At 50.5% G+C, this 23,589-nt stretch overlaps 1 protein-coding gene across 3 annotated transcripts in view; it reads right to left on the reverse strand.

Moving 5' to 3' along the window:
* The window catches only part of LOC135994232 (ankyrin repeat and fibronectin type-III domain-containing protein 1-like), a 227,774-nt gene that overhangs the window by 200,663 nt on the left and 3,522 nt on the right, over positions 1-23,589 (reverse strand). For 2 of the 3 annotated variants that reach the window (XM_065644654.1, XM_065644652.1), the window contains exon 2: positions 3,598-3,729. In XM_065644654.1, the coding sequence (XP_065500726.1) occupies positions 3,598-3,614 (17 nt within the window). In that variant the 5' untranslated portion in view covers positions 3,615-3,729. Of the gene's footprint in view, positions 1-3,597; positions 3,730-18,377; positions 18,455-23,589 lie in introns of those variants that run through there. The other variant, XM_065644653.1, reaches the window with a different exon arrangement.

Consider the following 23,589-nt stretch of genomic DNA (forward strand, 5'->3'; position numbering starts at 1 on the left):
AAAAAGCATTATGGTTACTACCAGCAAACCTGCCAGTTCACAACAGGTCAGGCAAACAAAAGTTTCAAGTATTGCCTTCTAAAAAGCTGGTTTGCAGGACCCCATCTGGTGGCCCAGGCTCCTCCTGGCATAGCTGTGCCTGTCATAGGTACGAAGGTGTCCAGGACAAACGCTGCCACCTGCCGAAACCTCACATGCAGAAGAGCATACAGCAAAGTCACACTACGTGAGCACTCTCCTGAGGAACATGCGTTCCCTCCAGGTGCTTTATGGCAGAGCTTCAGCCAGTTCAGCAAGGCTGAGAGTCACAACCCCATCTTCCCAGAGCTGCAGCAAAGGCCCAGGCATCCAAGTAAACTCACAGTGATGCAGTTTGGCTCCAAAAGCACCAACTGCACCACCTGACATACCCATGCTGCTACTGCTGACAGCCTCTTAACCACGTTTCTGCCCAAAGCACCATAGGGAAAGCAGAGGAGCACATAAAGGAAAAGAAGCTGCCAACCTGCCCTTACTTAGTTGTTAAACAGGGAATCTGCTTTCACCAGTGCATCAATAGCCTGTGGAGATCAAAGAAATATATTCCTTTATATACTCTCCGGGGCACATAGCCATTTGCAACATGAAAAATAGTTGCTGTCACTGCACATCTGAGGAATTATTCTGAGCACATCAGCGTGGCTTTAAAGGAACAAGGACTCCCCAAACCGTGGCTTGTTACACGCTCCCTCCAAAGCAGCCCTGGGATGGGCCAGTGAGTGGGATGCAAGTACAGATGCAGGGAGGGCCAGCAGCATCGCGCCCACAGGGACAGCAGCCCAGGGCCCCTCCAAGCCCCAGCACCGTCACCAGGTCTCTGCAGATCTACTGCTGACAGCCCTTCCCTGGCAGACAGAGACCCTGGGGCCAAGGGTCTCTGCGCAAGCCCTGGCCGAGGTAGAGATGCTCACCTCAAGGAGGAAGGCTGAGCAACAGCGTGGCCGACACAGGATATCAGTCACAGGGACTTCTAGGGAGGAAGAACAGCAGCATATGTTAGAAATATGTCATTGAGGACCATGAGGCCAGAATTTGGTTTCCTGCTTAAACGAAGTGAAAGCAAGCAAAGGATCAGAGAGCAATACATAGAAATGCATCATAATGTGCATCCTGGCAGTGACCTGTGCAGATGTGAGCAGCACTGCGGCAGGGAGGGACCCTGGGGATGGGTCCCGTGGGCATCCACCTCACCTGCAGAGTTGGGAGCAGACATTACCCTGCCTCCCCATCCTCACTGAATAATTAATCCTCCAGAAATTAGTCAAGTCTTTAACTAAGCCAACTCAGCAAACAGAGTGAGGAATTTGTAGGTCAGAATTATGAGATGGGTTGTAGATGGGGGAGGAAAGCAAAAAAAAAAAAAAAGAAAAAAAAAAAGCACCTTAGGGTTCTGTCTCCTGTTCAGTTCCAAGGGATTAGCACCTGGCTTTGCCTCGCTCAGCCAGGGCCAGCGCCTCCAAAACAAGAGCTTGGATGAGAATCACACCTCATCATCCTGACAAGGGCTGACACCACAGCTGCCTTCTGACATCACCAAAGAGCAAGTTTCTGTGCAAAGCATCTCTCTCCATCTCCCACAGCTGATTTTCCAAAGCAGAGAAGAAAGCACCTTATGACAATTATATTTGTTATGTCCCTCTCGCTTCAATGCCTTTGATGTCTTAACTGCCGTGTTCTGCAGAGGGTTTTTTCCCCTTCCCAAAGCTGTAACCCAGGGATGAGGCATGCAGGAAAAGCCCCAACAGCATCACATTTCACAGCACCAGCTAGCAGGAGCAACCCTCCATGAAGCCCCTCTCTTGTGGTACCATCTATTGCAGTGCCTGACAGCCAAGAGACAGCAGAATCCTCCTCCTGCTCTAAGTCAGACACCAGGAGGAAGCTCCTGCAGGAGCAAGGGGACCACTGGGGACAGACAGGCAGCAAGACAGGACTCAGCACAACAGCTCTGTGCCACGGGGGCAACTGCCCAGCTCCTGGGGGTGCTGGGGACCCAGAGCAGCCCCAGGCAGCAGCAAGGCAGAAGGGGGGGACACAGCATGAACACCCTGCCTGCCCCCCCGAGCGTGGTGGGGGCAGCCACAAACAATCCCAGCATTAAGAGGCCGTTCATCCCAGCCCATCTGCAGCTCCATGAGCCTGTGGCAGACAAAGCCAACGTTAGCCAATGGTGAGCCCTGCCAAGGCTAAGGAGACAAACCAGCTTTTGTATCTGCAAAGGCAAAGTTAGCTTTGGGGAAAAGACTAGATAGCTTAACAACTGGAGTCTGTGCTTTGGCTGCTTTTCACACGGAGGTTTCTAATCCACATGCAGATGACAGCAGAAGCCTCCAACGCTCGCTTTCTCTTGCCTGCCCTGCTCATGAGAAAGCTGGGGGTCCCACCTCAGGTCCTCCCTCATGCAAGGACCTTCGGCACGCAGCACCAGTCCATGAACACACACTCATAGCAACAGGAAGACTAAGCCAAGGGGGGGTTTGACCCATCCCAGTTTAAATACATTTATCATGTTTTTCTTTTGCCCACCGGACCAGTAGAGAGCTGGGGGCTCAAAAGCATTCCCCGCCAGGGGTAAGCCAAGCAAAGTCTGCACTTCTGGCCTTGGATCTGGCCCATCCTGTCCCTTCCCACTGCTTGAACTCCACATCTGTGCCAGCAATGATTTCCACATGCAGAAAAACAAACCCCCAAGGACAAGAGGTTTTCTCCTATTTCCTCCCTTCCCCAGTTCGGGGATGAGAGCAGCCCTTCTGCCTGCGGCAAGCCAGTGGCTGCCTGTCCTCATGTCAGTGGCACAGACCAGTACATGCACTGTGTTTACCTCCACACCCATGCCATTTCTCTCAAGTTCTCTCAGCACAGATCTTAAAGGCGGGAGGCATTCAGCAGTGGCCGCTAATGGCTTCTGCACAGCCAGGACAGCCCAGCCCAGGACACACTTCCCAGGGGAACCTCCCCAAAAAGGCAAATCCTCCTTGCAACTTAATGGGAAAAACAAGAACAGATATAAATGGAATCAGAAAGAACGTTTTTCTTTACACAGCATTTACTCTAGAAAGCTGATATAATGGACTAAGATTATATGTATTTAACCACCACTGCAGTGCAATCATCAGGTTTGACTGCACATACCAGGTTTTTACTACCTGTACAAACCCCGTCATTCCCTCCTTCCTTTGTCACAGCTAGTTTATGTCACATCATTCCAATTTAAAAAAATAAAACACTTGCCCAGCACTCCCCACAGCTCTCACCACTACACATAAGTGCTGCATTTGGCTGTGGCGTTTGTCAGGTTGTATGAAAACCGTGGCACAACAAGAAATGCTGCAACTCCTTGGCTGTGGCATTAACTGCTCATCTGTGCAGCGAGGCACAGCCTCTCTGTGCGCAGAGGTTTCCTCTGCAGTACAAAAATGAAACAAAGGTATCGTGCACACCAAATGCTTATGTTGAAGGACCAGACACCAGCTTGGCTTTCCCAGACACCAGCAGGCCATTTACCCTACCAACCATTAGTGAGTGAAAGACAGGGAGCGTGGCAGAGCCCCGACTCACCCTTTGACAAGGTCCATCCCGCCCTCGCCTCAGGGTCCACAGCAGCAGCTCCTCCAGGGCTCCCAGCAGCCGAGAGATCATGTGCCAAGATGCAGACCTCCTCGTTCCACCATCACTAGCCACCCTGTGCCGCTGGAAGGGAGAGAGAGATGGAGACTCTGCCCATTAGTGAGATGGACGGAGCCCAGCACATCATCAGCACGTAACCAAGAGGCAAGCGAGGCCCTGAGTCCTGCAGAGGAGGACAACCATGTGCCCAGAGGAGACGCACTTCCCACCCAAACCGGGCTGAGAACCACAGAGACATCTGGTCCAGCACAGTCCCACCCAGTGGCTTTGGCTCATCCCACCCCTCACGCCCGAGCAACGAGCTCAGTTTAAGCTGCAGCCATGAGCCTGGGCACACTGGTGTAAGAACATGGTCACGGTGGGGATGCAAACCTTCCTTCATTTGCTTGGTACTTCTGACATCAAACTGGGATGTGCTGCCCTCTTTCTAGATTATTATCAGTCACTAGATTGATAATGGATTACATTAGCTAATGGATTACGTTAATTACATATTTGGCAGTAAAAAGCAGATGTGTGAGCAAGAGCTATGGGGCATTTATTTTCATATATCTTTGCTCCCCTTTATTTGGCACTAGCAGCCAAAATATATTAGTGCTTCCTACTGACCTCGGTAAATATGCATGGCTTGGCAAGAATGCCCAATTCATTTACTCACTGCCATGCTGACATTAATTTATTATTCCATGGACATATTCTCATTAGCCTGAAACTGGGTATGGTGAGAGAGATGAGATGCCCCATTCCGAAGCCAAAGCAGAAGTATCAACCAGTCAGGAAAAATAAATTCTCTTTTTCTGCCATATCACAACATTGTTCCATTTTAATCTGTTTCAGCTCAGAGCATTTTTGCTTTTAGCCTCCAAACCCTAATATGCATATCACTAAGCTGCCTGTTGCAGATTCACCTTGTGATAGACAGAAAAAGGTGGCTGCCAGTCTTCAGCATCACTGAAATTCAGACAAATATCTGCCTGGATTCAGTCTCCACTGTGTAACTGTTGTTGGCTTCAGCATTGATATTCAAGGCAAATTTGTTGGGAAAAAAACACACACCAAACAAAAACACCACACACAAAACAAACACCACAATGCATACACAACATTATTTGCATATCATTATTTTGCTTCACTAGAGCTGGACACTGCATCCTCAGTTACACCTGCTAATCAGGAAACCTGCTCTCACCACACCGGGACTGCACCTCTGAATTTGTATTAATGCACACAACAAGGGAACTGCTTTTCCTTGCTCCTGTTCCAGCTGCAGCTGCTAAGGCAGCAGAAAGCATCTGGCCAAAAATTATTTACCCTCAGCAAATCTTGCAAAATCCAGGAGAATTGTCAGGTGGAAGCTAGAAATATTTTTCTGCTTGTGAATTGGAGACTACAACCTCAGCCAAATAGTTAAGGCTCTAATCACTGTGTCTGACATGGAGAAAGATGCCAGGGAAATTTTATTTATGACACAGCTATTGAGGTTTGCCCTTAAGCACTGGATAAATCTTCCAGCTCACTACCCAACGTTAAGAATCATTTGAACAAATTAGGTATTGGAAAGTCAAGCCTGAAGAACAGCTCTTTGATTTACCTTAAAACGACCTACAAAAGGAAGAAAGTGTTACACATGCCCCTTCTGGTCATCCTCACAACACAGCAGCATTGTTATTATCATCCAGAATGCAGGACAGTGTTAGTCATTTAATTACAAAACTGTTTTCCACCCTCACTTTCCAGACTAACACATATCAGCCTTCTGTGGATGTTGAATGCTTCAAAAGATGTGTGACTGTGGATAGGGAACAGCAGCACCCATCGCCCAAGGGCTGGAGAGGTTCCCAGCTCTCCTTCCCAGTCCATGCAAAGACACGTTTTACCACAGCAACGCATCTCCTCCACCACCAGGACAAGGCAATTGAAAAATTCTCACTGTACAGAAGAAAAACATTCCTTAGCCCTCTATGGCCAGACCCAGAAGGAGCTTGTGGTGGGATGCTGCTCCTCATTTTGCCAAGAGCATGTTTCAGCACCTCTGGCCATGGGTTTGCTCTCAGGAACTCATCCAGGCACATCCCAGTGAGCAGTCACAGTCCCCAGGGCCAAGAGTTATCCATCCTCTTCGTCCATAAGCTCAAGAAAGGTACATCCAGGGACCTGCAAGTGCTCACACTTCTGACTTCCAAGAGCCAACTGGCTTTTCCTCTCTGCAGCCAGGGTGCTGGAGCACAAACAGACCTTGGAAAAGGCTCTATTGCTGCCAGTGTGCTGCCACTGCAGGAAGGAACCAAACAGCAGCAAAGCTCCAGCATGACAAAACCCGTGTTACTCTTTCCAATTTCCCGAGCCTGCCATAGACAAGGTAAAACACTCCAGACACACACAGGACCAAAAGGATGCTTGTTACAGGTTTGGTCCTGGGGTCTTGCACCAGCTACTTCCCAGAATGGGATTTATTTCATACACCAGGACATACACAGGTGGCCAGAGACACAAACTCGCAGCCCACACAGAACTCCTTACAGAAACATTCAAACTTGTCTTCCCTCAAAAGAGAGTTTAGCTCACACAGTTTCAAGTCAGTACATTTTTTGCCAAATTTTGTGCAGTATTTATAGAGTGAGGATCATTGGCCTGGCAACCACTGATTTTTACATTAACAATTCTGACTTCCTTGCATAAAATGGTCACAGCCAAGAAGACTGCAGAAATAAACAGCTTCAGGAGGTTCCTTCAAATAAAAGGAAAGAAAATCTTTTTTTGCCAAGAACAAATACAGACCATTCAAGAACTCCTGGGAGCTTGGGTTGGTTTTGTTTGTCTGCTCTTGCTTTTAATTCACAGCCACTGAAAGAGTTTTGTGCCCTTAACTATCGCCTGTGCCACCAAATTAGCACCTTAATGAGAAGGGAGAGTTAGGCATTTACACATTCCCAAGTGGGAGGAGGAAGAAACAGCCATGCCAACATCTACAGCCAGCCTGCCCCAGACCAGCTGGCAGGAGCTGGCACCGGGCAGGACCTCCCATCACCAGCAGTACACTGGCCCAGCTCTCCCCACAGACACCCCTTCACTGGTGCAAGCACATGGATGCTGCCTAAGATGGGAAAGCTTCACACCACATCAGGCACGAGGGGAAACCCCGTCCCCGATGCTGACGGAGCCGGGGGAGCAGCCCCATGTCCCTGGGCAGGGACAGCGCTGATGTCCCATGCACTGCACAGCCCTGCAGCCCAGGAAGGGGCTGCCCAAGCTGCCACATCCCCTCACCCTTTCCAACAGCAGGCAGCTGGGAAAGACAAGGAAGGAAAAAAAGCAGAAACTTTCAGGTGAACACCTCACATGGGTTAAGAGCTGTGCCATAAACTCTTGCCATAGCCACAGGCCAGCCTGAGGTAGGGATCTGGCACATGAAGACTTCTGCTAGTTATAAAGTCTCCCTGGCTCAGAGATGGAGCAGGGATGCACCTGTCCATAGGTAGGGACACAGACACACTATTCATGAGAACGTACAACATGACATTCCCCTTAATACCCACAGCAGAAAGGCAAGACATCAGCCAGACAGTGGTGCACACTTTAAAATCACTTTTTCTCCTTAGGCTGGGCTTTGCTGCCCAGGGTAAGACCAAAGGGTATTTTAGTTTGAGAAAGCTACTGGTCCATTATGGGTTACACTCCCATACAGCAGGATCTGCTGTGCCAGCACAGGGCATCCTGAGCCGGAGTCCAAGAAGAGGATTTAACCCCACATCCCTCAGAAGCAAATGCATTTGGAGGAGCTCAGAGGCAGGAGCTGATAGCCAGGGTCTGCAGCAGGCGAAGGCTGCCTGCCACCCTCCAGCCCTGCTCTGCTCCCGTCTCCCCTCCACGCTGCTGCCCAGCAGGAACTGAGGTTGCCACAAAGTCCATGCAAAACACTCACTACTAGGATTGGCAAGAGCTCAGGAACAAGCTACTCCCTTCCCCGCCAGCTCGATGGAACAGGAGGAAGCTCATTAACAGCCAGATGCAGTCGCTCCCCGCACAGGGCAGGTGCAGGCCATCCCAGGCACCCAGCCGCCTGTTCAGATGGGGAGCTGTGCTGTCAGTCACAGGCAGGCTGGGCTGCATCACCACCTCCCCAAAACAGCAGCAGCTCCTCCATGTAATTCCCAGCTGGAATCCATGCCCACCTCCTCCTCACAAAGGCAGACAGCCCTTTGCCTTTCAACTGCTGGCTCCAGAGGCTGAGACCTCAGCTGGAGATCTACAAGGGGACCGGACCACAGAAGAGCAGGGACAGTGCAACACTACCACAGTCACAGACTGTATGAAAGAGCCTTTGCATGCTGTTTTGTGCACAAACACTAATTCTCTCAGTTCATGTCCTAGCCACGGCCCCGGCAACAGCCCTGTCCTCAGCACCACGGCAGGACACGGCCCCTGCACTCTGGCATGGCTGCTGCAAGGGGCACCTGCCCACCTGGCACCATGAACCTGCCCACACAGCCTGGGGTTTACTTCAAATTGGGGTCCTTTGCCATAGAAAGGGAAGAGACACCACAGACATGGAGAAAACTACAACACCCAAGGTACACAAACGCCATAACTCACACAGCCCCAAACAACACACCCGGGAAGCTGCACATCCCAGGGCAGAGCAAGGCTCACCAACAGAGCACACGGTCCTGGCAGAGCCAGCTGGGCTCTGCCCGGCACCACAAACACAGGTCCAGCAACATCCCCTTTCACCAGCATGACTAGGAGAACACGCCTTGGTTTTCAGCTTGGTATCTTACAGCATCTCAGTGGCAGGCAGTGATTTCTGGCTAGAGCAGGCACAAACGAGCCACACACGAATGTCCATTGTCACAACATGCTGCAGCAGAGCCCTGCAGCTCACCAGGGACACTCCAGCACCCCACAGGGCACACAGCAAAAAAGCAAAAGAAACAGGGCTACATACTCATTCTGCACCAGGCAACCCGCAGGCCAGCAAGCCAGGCTGTGGAAGACCCGGGAAGCGCAAGCTCCGTCCAAGTTGGTCGCGCAGAGGAAGGATGGCCCGATGGAGGGACCCGTAAGCCACCTCAGCCTCCCGTTCTCAGCACCACCAGCACCACGTCAGCAATTATTTAATCCCCGATGCAAGAAAACAGAAAAATTGGGAAGCTCTCCCCACAGCCAAGGCAAATGGCTGCTAACAGAAGCAGCCTGGCGCAGCTGTGTTCCCCCAGCACTCAAAGCCCAGCTCTGCACAAGACTCCAGCATGTCAGCAAGCAAATCCTCTTTGCCTATGGGCAAGGGAACTGTAGAGGGGAGGGAAAAAAAAAAAAGGCATCAAGAAACTCTTTGTCTACGAACATCCCAGCCAGGCACACGTGCAGCATGCGCTTCCTGACGAGGGCGGAGGGGGAGCCTGAACTTCAGAGACACCATTTCCGCCTGCGGCTCAATCCGCTCACTTATTGTCTTCTAAAAATAAAAGTAAACACTGAAGAAGAGCTCTTTGTTTTTATTTCTGCTGGGTCAGAGATATTTCTCTAGTAGGAACAAGCTGCGGGATGTTTCCCCAAACCTCTGGGAGCTTCCCCTGAGCAGTCCCAAAGAAGCGGCTGGTGTCCCAGGGACCAGCAGGCACAGCGGGCTGCCCTCTCTTCCCTCCACACTGCAGCTGCCAATGGTGCCAGCGATGAGAATTGCCTGCTCCGTGCTCCCATCTGTGCCAGCCTAATGGCCTTTCCCCTCTGCAGCAGGTCAGAGAAGAGGGCCATAGCCCAAAGCACAGGAAACCCTGCTTTGAGTCACATCGCTCCCCTTGGCAAAGCACAAGGGAAGCCAGGGCAGAGGCCTTTTTAACACATAAAACACATATTTGAAATGCAAGACTGAGATACACATATCTCTCACCTTTTTGCTGCTAAATCTTGCTTCCTGACAAGCCCAGCAGCAGGCAGCATTAGCTGGCTGATGAGGCCAAGCTTGAGCCCCAAACAGCCCCACACAGCCAACAGCACTGATTAAAAGCAAGCACTAACTTCCTCACCAGGCAGCTGTCATAATCTAAGCATCTTACTGCTTTGCCAGTTGTTTGTTCAGGCTCTTCCTCTACCATGGAGTTGCTGTACAAAACTGCAGGGTAATGAGACACAAACACTTTTTTTTTTTTTTTGACCTGCCCTAGGAGTAAATCCAGCATTAATAGCCCAAAGCTTCAGGTGTCCTCCTTGATTGTATAAAGTTGCTTAGCTAAGCAAAGCCCTGCAGGAACCATCCTCACTAGCCAGAGCAAAGCTCTCCCCCTACACCCTCACCCACACTGTTTCTTTAATCTGCCGGCTCCAAAACACAGACTGTGGGGAGAAAAAAAAAAAACCACAACACAAACAAAAAAACCACCAAAAAAACCCCAGACGAACTTTTTTTCCCCCATCGGAGTGCTGTAGCCCATTATCCTAATGAAAGCACCATGGGACATTTCATCAGGCCACTAAGTACAGTTCATCTCTGCAGATGGGCAAGCGCAAGGAGCAGCTGGGCTCCCAGAAGAGAGGAGTTAGCCATCCCAAAGGCAAGGGGCAGCTTGGAGGGACAAGAGGAGACAGGTGGATCCATGGCCACCAGCCTCTTTCAGCAACTGAGATCTCCCCCAGCTATGTGCTCTGCTGCAAACTGGCATGTGGGACAGGCCCCTGCCATCCACCTTGCACGTAGACAAAAGCATTAAAAAAAACCATGGGCTTTTTGGAGCACCAGCTCCACTACAACAGCTCTGAGGGGTTAAAAGAAAAAAAAGCACAAAGGAAAAGGGCTTGTCTTTGCAAACGTCTTCCCCTGGACCTGATTACCCCTGGAGAGTAACAAAGTGCAATAACCAGGGCTGCACAAGTAAATCAACACAGCCCTGTACGACAAGCTGGCCTGTGAACGCACACAGCAAAGTCTGCTGATAAAAACACCATTAACTCCCAAACCATTCACTTCCTGGCTACCAAGTTTCATCCAATGTGTTTGCTTGGTTTTTTCCCCCCTCAAGCAAAGACAATGACCTGAAGCTGGTTGCAGTCTTCAGAGCAGACAGGGCACTGCACAAAGCTCCTGCAGCTCAGCACAGCTGAGAGAACAGGAGTCTCCTCTCTCCAAACACAACTTGGCTCCCCAAAAGCCCAGCAGGACACTACGGCCACAGATGTATCAGTTAATGAGCACCAGAATATGAAAAAAAAAATAACCATTAAACAACATCATATATGTGCATGTGTCAGGCAGTGACTTTGGGGGCTCCCTGGGGATGGAGCTGCTGCCTCCCCCAGCCCCAGCCTGCACCATCCTCCATGGCTCTCCCTGCCCCAGGGCTGCAGCCAGGCCCTCCATCACCATCCCGGCTGCTTCAGGCAACTCACTGCGTCATGGAAAGAACTCCGCAGTGTACAACATCCCCCCCAGTCTCTTTCAGCATTTTTCTGCCCTAACAGCTGGGTCTAGCACTGCATGGCTCATTTTCCTCAGCCATCCGAGCACTCCCTCTTTCAGCAGCTCTCGGAGGCTCCACATCAGCTCTGGTGACCTGCCATCACTTCACACTGCACAAAAAGCCCCCAATCAAATCCATGAAGCAACTCTACACATACCAAAAAAAAGAAAATAAAATAGCTTTGCTGCTCGTTAGTTTACTTATGAGCCAAAACGCCAAGTCATACCAATAAAATTTGTGGGCAAGACAGACAGCAGGCTGTGTGCCTGCTGAGCATCCAGCATCCTCTGTGGCAGGCAGAGCTCCAGGGCCCACCCAGGGCAGAGCAGAGGGTGAAATCCAGGCCAGCCACAAGCCCTGAATGCCCAGAGGTGCCCAGGCAGCCAGTGTCACCTTTGCTTGACTGTGGCGATGACCCTACGCAGTCCCGGCACAGCACGCGCACTTGGTACAGAAACCCCAGAGCTTGGGAAGCAATGCCGGGCACAGAGCTGGGGCCAAACCAAACAGCAGTCATGGCACAGGGGGACAGACGCAGGGAATGACCCGGCTGTGCCTGCGCTGCTGGGAGCACTGCCAGCCTGGATGGGACACGCTGGCAGCCAGGGCCAGGCTAAGAGGTGGCAGGAGCAGAGATGTTGTTAACCAGGAGCTTCAAAACAGACTAACCATTGCTAAAGAAAACACACAATTTTTAACATCCCTGTTAAAAACTGGCCAGCAGCAGTGTGAAACAACACTGGCCTTACAGGAGTACCCATTTATTCCAGCTGTAAATTTTTATGATGCTCTTATCTTGCAGTTGTACCAGGATAAGCTGCAATGCATTGTTAAGTTGTGCAATTACAATTTTACAGGTGTATGAATTGATTTACTCAAGGCATATCCCCTGGGAACCCAGGAGATGCTTGTCAGCACCCATCTTGGTCTGACTCACAGCCCAGAGCCCATTGAGGCACAGAGGGACACTTCACCCCTTAAGCACTCCGGCAGGAGCCATTGAAAGGCTTTGGCTTTCCTCCAGTCATCATCTTAATTTATTTCAGCATGCTTCCTGGTGTTGGCATTAGTGGCAAAAACAACAGCATAAACCTGCCAAAGCTACCAGCACCACCATGGCTCCCAGCAGCCACGGGCAGGCAGGGGGAACACCTGGGGCAGGGCTGGGCGCTGGCAGCACTGCCAGGGCAGGTCATGTCCCACCAGCCCGACACCCTCCCACAGCCCCCAGGTGCTGCAGTCTACACCTTCTCCAGCCTCCAGATCTCCCAGGAACAGGCAGGCACTGCTCCATGTCAGGCTGCACACACACAGCTGGAGCAGGAAAGCTTCAGAACCCTGCTGTGCAGCAAGGTCATGTCCCCACTTAGCTGCCCCCCCATCCCTCTGCTCCTCACCCAGCTCCCCAGGATGAGCCAGGAGAGCAAGAACAGCCAGTGCTCCATCACCCCATGGCAGACATCCCCTCCAAGAGCACTGGCTGCTCTCTGCTGACTGGGAAGGAGAGGGGAGCAGCTGACGCAGGAACCACCGTACCCAAAGGCAGTGCACACCCACCCTTCACTGCAGGGACACACTCAGCATTCCCTGGAAAGCTGAGCAGAGGGCAAAACCCAGCCCTCACCCCTCCTGCCCCACTTGTTAAGCTCTGTGCAGGCAGAATGACAGCACCCAGGAGGGGTAATTACTGGGATACCCATCTCAGTTATTACCTGACCAGATATCTGAATTTCTGTAGTGGGACAGCCTTGTTTAATTTCAGGGAAGGGGGCAAAAGCAGTACAAGCACTTTGATAGCTGCTGAGCCCCAGGCAGCCTGCCCAGCAGACCCAGCTCACACCGAGGGCAGGTTTCCCACCCTGGGGGAAGCGGGGCACAGCAGGGGGATACAATCTGCCCAGCCAGGCACGGTCACGCTGCCTCTCCCAGGTGCCATATCTATCCAGAGGCTCAGCAGCTCCAGCCATACTGTGGAAGGGCTGGACCACTGAAAAGCAGGAGAGCTTTGCTGGTTTTGAGCTCCAGTCCTTCCAGCCACTCTTCATCTGCCACCAACAGCTCACTTCTACCAGCACAGGACCTTTCCTGAAGCACACTCACCTGCTCCTCTTCAAGTCCACAGCAATGTGTTGCAGAGCCAAGCTGCGCAAGGGCTCATGCTGGGCACCGAGGCTGATCCCCAGCTCAGCAGGGAGGACACGCTGCCTGACGATGTGCCAGCAGCAGGGCAGACAGCTCCAGGACTAGAGACCTCACTGGTACTCAGGTAGGGATGGAAGAAGAGCCCAGCAAGCCAGGCATGGAGAGGGCAGGGCTGGCTTTGACCTCCCCAGTTCTGCCAAACCTAACAACACACCCCTGCTAGAAAAAGTATGTTTCCACTTGCAGGCCAAACACCCTTCAAATCTAAAAGCCATTTCTAAGGGATGTACAAGGCACAACACCACAGCTCCATACACGTTACAGAACGGCCCACCTACCCAAGAAGTTCCTACTGGATTTCTCACCTCTACAGAAGTACACCTAGAAAGCCAACTGTCAAAAAGAAGCTGAAAATCTTTTTTGCCTATTAAGGGGAGAAAAAGGAGATAAAAAAGCCAAGATAAGATCAAATGCATGTTCTGTGAGCCCTAAGCCAGCCTCAAAATTAAGGCCCAAGCTAAGCAAATTGATTATTTTACTTCATTGAAAAGCTTTTCCTTTATTCACAATGAGCATTTGTGATCAGGACTGGGTGCATTCAAGGGAAATGCTCTTTAATGCAGTTAGTGCGGTATCAAGGGGAACAAGAAGGAAAAAAAAAAAAATAAAGCAAGCTCACTGCAAACCTTTCCTCCATAGAATTGCATTTCTGCATGGATGCTCGTAGGTTAAGACAGAGTGTTTCTCCAGGACAGAGAATGGGTTCGCACGTGCTTTTCTTTCTGAGCAACAGTCCATGGGACCCCACTGAACACAGGCTCCCCAGCAGCAGTGCCCTGACAGCACCAGGGCCCAGAGGCCCCGGGCAAGGGGGTAAGCATCACTCATGAGGAGACTTTAGCAAGTTGTCTCACAAATGCAGCCAGGAATGTCTCTGCCTGGAGTATAAATACGGTCTGGTGACCTTACTGAGTCACTGCCTGCTGACTCATTCACTGGCAACTCGGGCAGCATCAGCTTGGCCAAGTCGTAGGCAAGGCGATGTCATGGTGACTTACAATGACTCTCCCCTAACACAGGAGTCTTGCAGGATCTCCAGGACAGCAGGGGCCTTTTGTTTGTAACAGCCGTAACCCCCTCCGCTCTTCTGCACCCACTCCCACCTCCTCACACCACTGCCAGGGCCATCATCACACAGGAAGATTACTTCATCTGCTCTTGTGGCATGTCATCAGTGAAGTCATGTCACCATTAAACATACCAAGGAATCAAGTGGAGAGGAGCAGAAGTCCACAGTGTCACCAAAAGCATCAAACCTAGAGCCAAAACAGTAGCCAGACCCCAAGCACTACCCCTGACCCTGCTGTGCGGTGGCCTGGGCTCCAACTGTCACACAAACCCCATCCCTAGACACTTGCAGGGCACATACTAGTACCTGTGCTGGGCTTTCCCTGGCAGAAAGTCAGCCTTCTGCAAACACTGCCCTGTCCCTGGAGAGAAGGGAACAGGGATGTCATGCTCTGCCAGCACCACTGTCCCACCCCCACACCCACCCCCGTCACAAACACAAAGATCTCTTCACAGGAACCACGTGAAAGGGCTGGTGTGAGCGCTTGCTTTGGGAGCAACACACAGAGGGTCAAAGCTCTAATATCAGAGCAAAGATGATAACAGGGAAGAAGGGAAGGAACCAGAAGAGAACCATATAAATAGCATCATTGTCCTTACTCAGTTTCACAGGGCATCAGATGTCAAATACGATCTCTCACTCAAGAGCTGAAGCCTCTACTTGATTCCCATCTGACAATTTCATATCCAACAGTTGTTATCCATCCAAACAAGCTGAGTAAATATGCTTTGCTCTACTATTAAAGCTGGCAACAAACCATTGGCTTGCAACAAACCCAGTGTAAACAGCATCGCTCCTCCTGGGCCAGATCTCCTGGTCCCCAGACCTCCTCCCTCTGCTGCACCTCCATGCTATGCTCTGGCATGGAGTAAAGACCCATGTGGTGGGGACCACCAGCAGTTGCCAGCACAGCCCCCTCATGTCTTTGGGAAGAGAAGTCGCACTCTCTAGAGGGTTTGGGCTCTCAAAGCACCTTTGCACACATCAAGTGAAACCTACTGCAGCCCAGGACATTTATTTAATAAGCAGACACATCCAATCTACAGCCTACAACCAAGAGTCCTTACAGGAGGCAAAACCTAGACTAAGTAGAGAAAGTTTAGCCTGGCAGTGCCCACAGACATCTTATGGTTCGGCAGAGTTCAAGACAGACTTGGCAAGTTCTTGCCCTGGGCACACTGGGGTGACCCCTAGCAGAGTTCAGCACCCCATGGAGACCTTCAGAAACATCTGGGTTTTTTCTGTTCTGCGCCAACCTTCTCCAAAGAAGCTGTTTAGGGACAGCACAGGAGCCTGGGCACCCCATGGCCTGTTCCCTTGGGCTCTCCCAGCATCCACCACTATGGGATGAGGTACAACAGTGGGTATGTCCTGGACCAGTCCTTTCTGGGTCCATCTATAGACCTGCAGGCCAAGAATCTGCCCAGTGCCTTTCAAACAAGCCATCAGCCTCCACAACCTAGTGCAGGACCAAGCTCCAGGCATTCGCTTCCCACGCATAGAAGTGGCACCTTCCTTCATCTTTTTTAATTTACTACCCACTGTTTTTACTGCCACCTTCTAAGTTTAGTTTCAAGAGATGAGAGGAACAACAGATCATCTGACCCACGATTATGTAAGCCTATATCAGGTCACGGTTCATTCCTGTTTTCAGATTGCTGATGGAGCCCCCAAACCAGTCCTCAGGTGGTTCCACCACTGACTTCTCCATCCTTAACAGTCCAAATATGACCATGCAGCCTACCCTTTGCCTTCTATCATACAACACCCTTCCTGATACCTAAAAGACCCTTCTTCCAGAGCCTGACCACTCTGTACCTCCTGTCTGTCTGGATCAGGCTGGAATGCTCTCAGTTCTTCTGTGCAAGGAGAGCAGCAGTCATCAGTGCAAAAGCTCCCAGCTCACGCTTCTGTGACCGACAGCACAAACGCAGTTTGGGCAAACAGCCGTTACCATCCAAATGGGAGATCAGCGCAGCAAATGAAAACAAACCCTTCCACCACAGAACGTGCTGGAGTATCACTGCAGCAGCAGCTTTGTCAGAAGGCTTTGCTTAAACACTCTGATCCCAGTATAAGCTTTGTCTTTGCTTTGACATTTGCAAAACCCCAAAGCACTTGGCTTGGAAGAAATCCAAAGTAAAGAGAAAAAACAAGAAAAAAGAATCTACATTTTTCAAAGATGATTGTTGAGAACTAGTGAGACCTTGCAGTTTTACAAAGTCCCACTCAAAATATATATTGCTTTTTAAACGCAGACAACTGCCAAAACGGCAGCGTTGTATAGATTTCATTGCAACAATCAGCACCTCACAGTAAGGAGGAGAGAAAAGTACATGAGGGTGAGGATATAACTATAGTATAGATATTTGCTATAAGGACCGAGAGTCCTAGCTTAACATATGTCTGTTGAGGGACATGTCTGAAAACATACTGAGGAAACACAGTATAAACTTCTACCTGAACAATATTTTAGGAAATTTCAGAAATACTGACTTTAACACTGACATTTGACATCCCCCATAGGGATGACACCCAATCCCCAGCTTTGGAGGACTTTGTCACTTGGAAACGTTGTCATTGTTTCAAGTGAAATAGAGAAATAATATAATTACATATTTCTGATATCTCAGTTTACAACTGAATTTTCAAACCCTCCCAGGAAACATTTCTTGGGGATATTTCTGTAATCACAGCTTCACTAGAAAACCTTGTTACACTTGCACTCTAAGAGGTTATGACAAATCTATCTCGCATTGCTTATGGTGACCTGGGAACAAGTGACAGCTCAGGTCTCAGCTGAGAGGTCGAACAGGCAGTTCCAACACGAGAAGAGGGGAAGGGAAAGGAGGAACATCCTCAGATACACTCAGCTGATCACAGACTACTGGTCTAGCACATCCTGAGCTCATCTATGTACACACATTGCACATACTCCCACTCTACTCACAACACCCACCTAAGTCTATGGCAATACATTCCCCCCCAGCTTTGCTGTCACTGGATTTGGCCCCAGGTAATCCTTCTGATTATGCCAAGCCAAATTACTCACACTTAAGCCCTTTCCCCAGGATCAGACCTGTTGCGATTGTCACTCCTGCAGGAGGATTTCTAGTTGTGCTTGAATTTTAATGCCCCAATGAAAATAAGAGTTTATGATCCTTTAAATCTGCAATCTTCTCTGCACTGGGTATAAAGGTTATACTTCAAGTTTGCCATATGGGTGGAGGTAAGATTTACAGTGTCCTTAAACTGTACACTTCCCAGTTTTTAAGTGTTTGGGTTTTATAAACAACGCAGCACGCGACTGCACCCCACACCACCATCCCTCAGCAACCCTCACAGCTTGTCCCAGCTGTTGGAAATCCCCCATCTCATCCTGTTTGGTGCACATGCACAGAAAAAGTTCTCCCAAGTTTCAAAGGAGTGGAGCAGAAAGACTACTGAATTCACAGTAGCAGATACATCAGTCAAACAAACAGTGGCTGAAACATCCTTAGGTTTTAACTTGCGGTGCTCCAAGGTGGGTGGAAGCAGCAGCATCCTTGCACCCACCATGTACCAGCACCTCATCCTCTCCTCAAGCCAACAGGCTGCTGGCAGGCGTGGGGCTTTCGCTAATGCTCTTCAGGGCTGAGAAGCAAACTTGGCTTCCAAGTACCTTACACCATCCCCACCCTTGAAAAAGGCAAACCCCTCCACCTCATCACACCATCTCTTTACACTCAGAGCATCCTTAACTCCTCAGTATTTCTATGTACTATTTCTGCACACACCCCTACCAGGTGTTCCTGTTCCAAGAGATGGTCCAGAAGGACAGAAGTCCCTGCACCAGGTCCCAAAGCACTTGGCTGGGCTGCTGGGATGTCACTAGACTCCACAAGTCCCCTGGATAGAGGTTTAGAGCCCATCATGTGCAGCTGCCTGCCAGCACCCACCTGCACCATGGCCAGATACCAACATCACACAGACTGCGAGACACTCACAAGTGTAAGGCACCGGACTGGCAGAGATGACAAAGGCCTTCAGTTCCCTGGCTGTGAAACACCAGCCTTGTCTCTCTTCTGAGAGCTTCAAGATCTGAACCTGAAAAGTAAAACAAGAAAGGACCAGACATGACATGAAACCTCAAGTCTCTCAGTCTCAGGGAACTACAAGTGTTTGTAGTGTTTTATCCAATACACCTCCATATTTGCCAAATGCCTAAAGATAGGTGAATAGGTCATTACGCTAAAGATACAAAGATTTCATAAGATTTCAGCCAAAACACCAGTGAGGCACTGTTGCCATACTGACACAATACAGCATCAGCAGGCACACAGGGACCCAGACTGCCTGCACCATGGCAGGCTCCCATGCCCATTTGGTCACAGTCCCCCTGCCAGCCCCCAGGATGATGCTCAGATCACATGCACCAGTTTGTCCATGTCTATGACCAGTGCCACCACAGCCCAGCAGAAGCCACCCCAAAGGACTGGGCCAGCACAGGCGAGGCAATCGCATAGGTGAGTGCTGGAGTTTTCAGTTTGCAGCAAGCACCTCCAGAGCCTTCTCCAAAACTTCCGCAAACACCAGACCACAGTGTGTTCCTTGGCTCTTTGCACTCAGTCACACAACAGGTTGTGACCCTCATGTTAAGTTTCTATGTCAGCACCCCAGAGCCAGGTCTGCATCTCCACACAGGCAGGCAACCCATCACCACCACCAAAATCTCCTCCCTCTACATGCTTTTTCTGCTCTGTTTCCCCAAGAAATGCTCCCAGCAGCTCAATTACAGAGCTCTGGCTCCCTCTTCCCTACAGCCTGTTTTCAATCAGGTGTTAAAAGGGCAAGTAATGTAGAAACAAATCTGCACTAAAGGTCAGGTAGCTTCCCCCACCCTGTAAGACTGCAGGAAAGCCCCTCTGTCTTGCTGGAGAGGGCTCAGCACAGCAGAATTCCTTCTCCAGCTCCAGCCACCTCCCTGTCCCACACCAGCAGCCACCTGCCTCAGCCCCAAAACATGTAGATGAGGCCAGCGCCAGCCAAGCCATGTCTAGGAAGTGTGCCACCATTCCACAGGGTAGCCCACACTAGGAGATGGCCATTGCTCCAAAGTGTCGCCATTACAGGGTTTCAAACAGCCTTTGTGTTCTCCTGGACATGCTGGGGCCCTGGAAACTGCACAACAGCATCACACCAGCACCAGGTGAGGTGCCCAATCCACCTAGGGCACACTGCCAAAGAAGAGACTGCCACAGCAGCCGTATTTGGCATCTCTCCTCTGCTCCTGCAAGATCTCCCCAGTGCTCCCCACTGCCACACGGGCAGCAGCCACAACTGCCAACTCAGAGACATTACCTGACCACAAAAATAAAGAGCAAGAGCACTGCTAGGAAATGCAGCTCATCATTTTGCTTCCTCCTCCAAATCCCACTTACTTGATTTGAGAAAATAATGAGCTCACCCTTAAGGTCTGCTCTTCCCTCCCAGCAAACTTGTTATTACCCACATAGAAACCCACCACTCTGGGAAACTGAACTGCCAGATATGTGCAGAAAACAGAGTGACCTCAAGACAAAGCAAACAGCAGCAGCATGCAAAACAGAATAGGACTCACCTTTGAAGTTGGAAGTTTGAGCACAGGGACTCTTATATGCTGAGTTTTAGAACAAGCAATTTCCATGACAAGCTGGAGATACCACGGCCAGCATTCCAGGGCCAGACCTGAGGAGCTGCAAACCAGAGCAGGCACACAGAAGGGCTCCAGCAGAGAACAGAAAAGCCGAGTCTCACTCCTGCTCCTCTAAAAACGCTGGTCTGTTGGATGGTGACCACAGTGAAGCCCCAGCCAGCCCCTGCACTGTGAGATAAGGAGCTGGGAACAGTGCAGCCAAGGCTTCCCACCATAGACAGAGCATGGGGCTGCCAGGAGCAGGGCCATCGACAGACCCAGGAGAGCAGGCGTGGATCTGGATCCAGTGACACCCATAGGTCCCCACGGCTTGGGAGCACACAAGGAAAGGAAGCTGGGTTGGGAGAAAACAGCCATTCTTGGAAGATTTGGCTTCAGCTGAAGCCAGCCTCACAAGGTCATTGCTCTGGCAGGGACTGAGAAACTTCTGAGATGATGTCTGCTATTTTAATTTTAAAACACTGCTGGAGTGGCTCAAATGGCTAGTCCAACACAATCCCCAGAAGAAGAGAGAGTTATCATGCTGCACCCCAAATCAATCCTAAACCAGCCCCTCAGTCCCCTGACTTTGGCATACAACAGGCAGGAGCTTGGTGAGGGTGGAAATGCAAGCTTTCGTGCAAATGTCACATTGGATTTTCCCTGAGGAGTTTCAGTCCTCTCTGGCTTGACCTGCTTGTGCTCAGCTGGGTATTGCAACAGGGAAAATTACACAGCAAAAGATAACTGTCTAGAAAAGATAAAACTATGATCAAAAGACATGACTGCAAATCCAAGTTGCCACCTCCAAAAAAAAGCAAAAACCCATGAGATGGGTTTTACCTCAAAACCCACACTAAGATGATATAACGTACTGTCTTCCCCTAACCCTCTGGATCCTGCTGCAGCCCTCCCCTCAGAAGGGGCCCCAGCAGCTGCAGACAGCCCCACGGCACACACCCGCACCATGGACACGGGACGAGCTTTACCACAGTGGTGCTTCAGGGCGTGTTTAGCACAGTTTTATCACATTATGTATTTTTGTCCAAGTCATTTCACAAAGGGAGAAGAGTTGGAAAGATATACTTAAGCTGCAGAAGCAGGAGTTGTTAAAAAAAAGAAAAGATCAAAGGTCCGTCATTTAAAATTTATTAATTCAAACCTGAACTATTAACATAAATTAAAAATTTCAAACCACATACAGGGCTACATTTCTTTCCAACCAATTTCCAAGAACCTGTAGTGCTGCAAGATAAGTTAATCGCACATTCCATTAATTTGCAGCATGCACAGTGGAGGTTAACTTCCACTTAATTAGAACTAATTTTAATTTTGGAGGAATAAGACAAGCACACTTCGTAAGAAATCCTCTTGACATTATGCCTCACAGGGAGGGAACGGTAGCTCTCTAGTGCTGCCTCTTCATCTCTCCCTACACACACATCAACCCCTGCAGTCCCTCTGGCAGCACAGAGGCATTTCACTGGAGACCACGGCCACCAAGGAAGTGGAGGCAATAGAAAGAAGAAAGCGCACAATTTCCCTTCCGCAGCATTCCTGCTCAGGGGAACGGTGAGGCACACGGACACTAAACACCAGAAAAATCGTCGCAGAGATCAGATGGACCAGATGCAGGTTGTGCCCCAGTTCATCTGCAAAGTAATGCAGGAAAACCAGTGCTGAACTGCACTAGAGTTACACATGTGTGCAAGATGTGACAATTATGGAGGAGGTGATGCGGAAAGGACCAGCCTTGGGACAGCCCTTCCCGAGCAGCCGTCAGAGCAGGGTGAAATCTCCTCCTCCCTCCCACCTGATGAGGCTTCAAGCCAAACCTGCATCTGCTGGAGCTCCTGCAGCTCCAAGGGTGGCCAGGTCAGGTCACAGCACAACTTCTTGGCTACTTACACGCATGTCCTTCCAAGCCAGACCTTTATCCTTTCAGCAGCTCGATGCTACCAGAGCACATGGCTGCCTGGTCCCTGTTAAATTCCCACCACGCCAGCTCCGCTGCCAAGTCCTCACCCACAAAACAGCCTCAACCAGGAGCCAAGGACTCAAGCTAGAGCCCAGGAAGGCTCCCAGCACCTTCCTGTGCTGCCAGCTTTGCTACCAGGCACGCTTGAGCCTTCCCCCATGTCCTGCCTTCAGCTCTGCCTCTTCCCCAGCCTGGCCCAGTTTCCTGCACACTTTTACTTTAACTTATGAGAGAGAAAAAAAAAAAACAAACAAAAAAACCCCACCACCCACACACCACACTACATGGTGGCCTCCAGCTCAATTAACACAAATTGATGCAAAGCATAATTCAAAGCAAATTAAAGGCATCTGCCCTAAATTTTTTTAGATTTGCCTAAACCAGTTTAAAGACTTAAATCCTCATCCTGTCCAGAGCTTCCCTGCAAGTGGAAGGTTTTGCTGCAGGGTCACAGGGAGCTGCACTTCCACTGCCCTGGACCAGTGCCACCCCCCGGAGCCCTCCAGTCCGCAAAGCAAGCGTCCCCAGGAGCCACAGGGGGCACCCACAAATGTCTTCCCCAGGGATTAATGCCAGCCCTGCTGCACCTGCCTGAAATGATGCCCAAAGCACCAGCTCAGCCTGCATTCACCAGGCACAGCCCAGGTTTCACTCACGCCCTGCAGAGAGGAGGGACGATCTCTCAAAGACACAGAGATCCCTCCCTGGTGACAGCTGTGCTAAACCCTGAGCACCTCGTGTGCAGGACAGCTTTTCTGCCAGCCTGGGGATGACACCCTGTGCATGAGACAGACATGCCCATTTGCCTTCTTTAATTTGAACATCTTGTCCCATCCCACTCACACTGCTAACACCTCCTGCCACCCCCAAGCCAAGTAAACCGGTGACTTCATCACAGCTTCCTTCACCTAAATTGTCTCGGGAGACCCCGCTGCTGCTTTCCAGCAGGCGCAGCATCCTCCAAGTGCAGCTGCACAGCCTCCGCTTCCTTCCTCTCCGCAGACCTCTGGTCCGCATCCACCGCCCCAAGCCCAGGACGGTTTTAACCTTAACCTTTCCCCCGCTGATATTGGCTGCACAGCAATGCCCATGTGTTTCTGGACAAGGAAAACCAGCAAGTGACAAGTACCCCTTGCTGGGGTCCTTCTCTCCAGCTCTCCCACACACAGTAAGAAGCTTCCAGCAGGTCTTCAGGGTCAGTGGGACTGATCAAGACTGAAGCTGAAGCAGCCCTGGGGAGAACAGGCAGGGCAGGAGCCCTCACCAGCCCAGGGATGGGCAGCACCATCATCACCACCATTCTCTGCTCCAGGATCAGGCATTTCCCAGAGCACCAGGCAGAGGCACATTTGTACCCAAGTTTCCCTGTCCACAGGACCCAACAGACATGGGATGCCATCAGCCCACCAGGTGGTAAAACACAGCCAGCCAGGGACCCTCCCTGCAATGTTTGAAAGAAAAAAAAAAAAACCACAACACACACACCACACAACACACACACCCCCGGAATATTTTGGAAAGAGATACAGAAAAATATAATGGAAGGATTCAGAGTAAGGCACAACAA

This window comes from Caloenas nicobarica, chromosome 14 (assembly GCF_036013445.1).
Source record: "Caloenas nicobarica isolate bCalNic1 chromosome 14, bCalNic1.hap1, whole genome shotgun sequence".
NCBI lineage: Eukaryota > Metazoa > Chordata > Aves > Columbiformes > Columbidae > Caloenas > Caloenas nicobarica.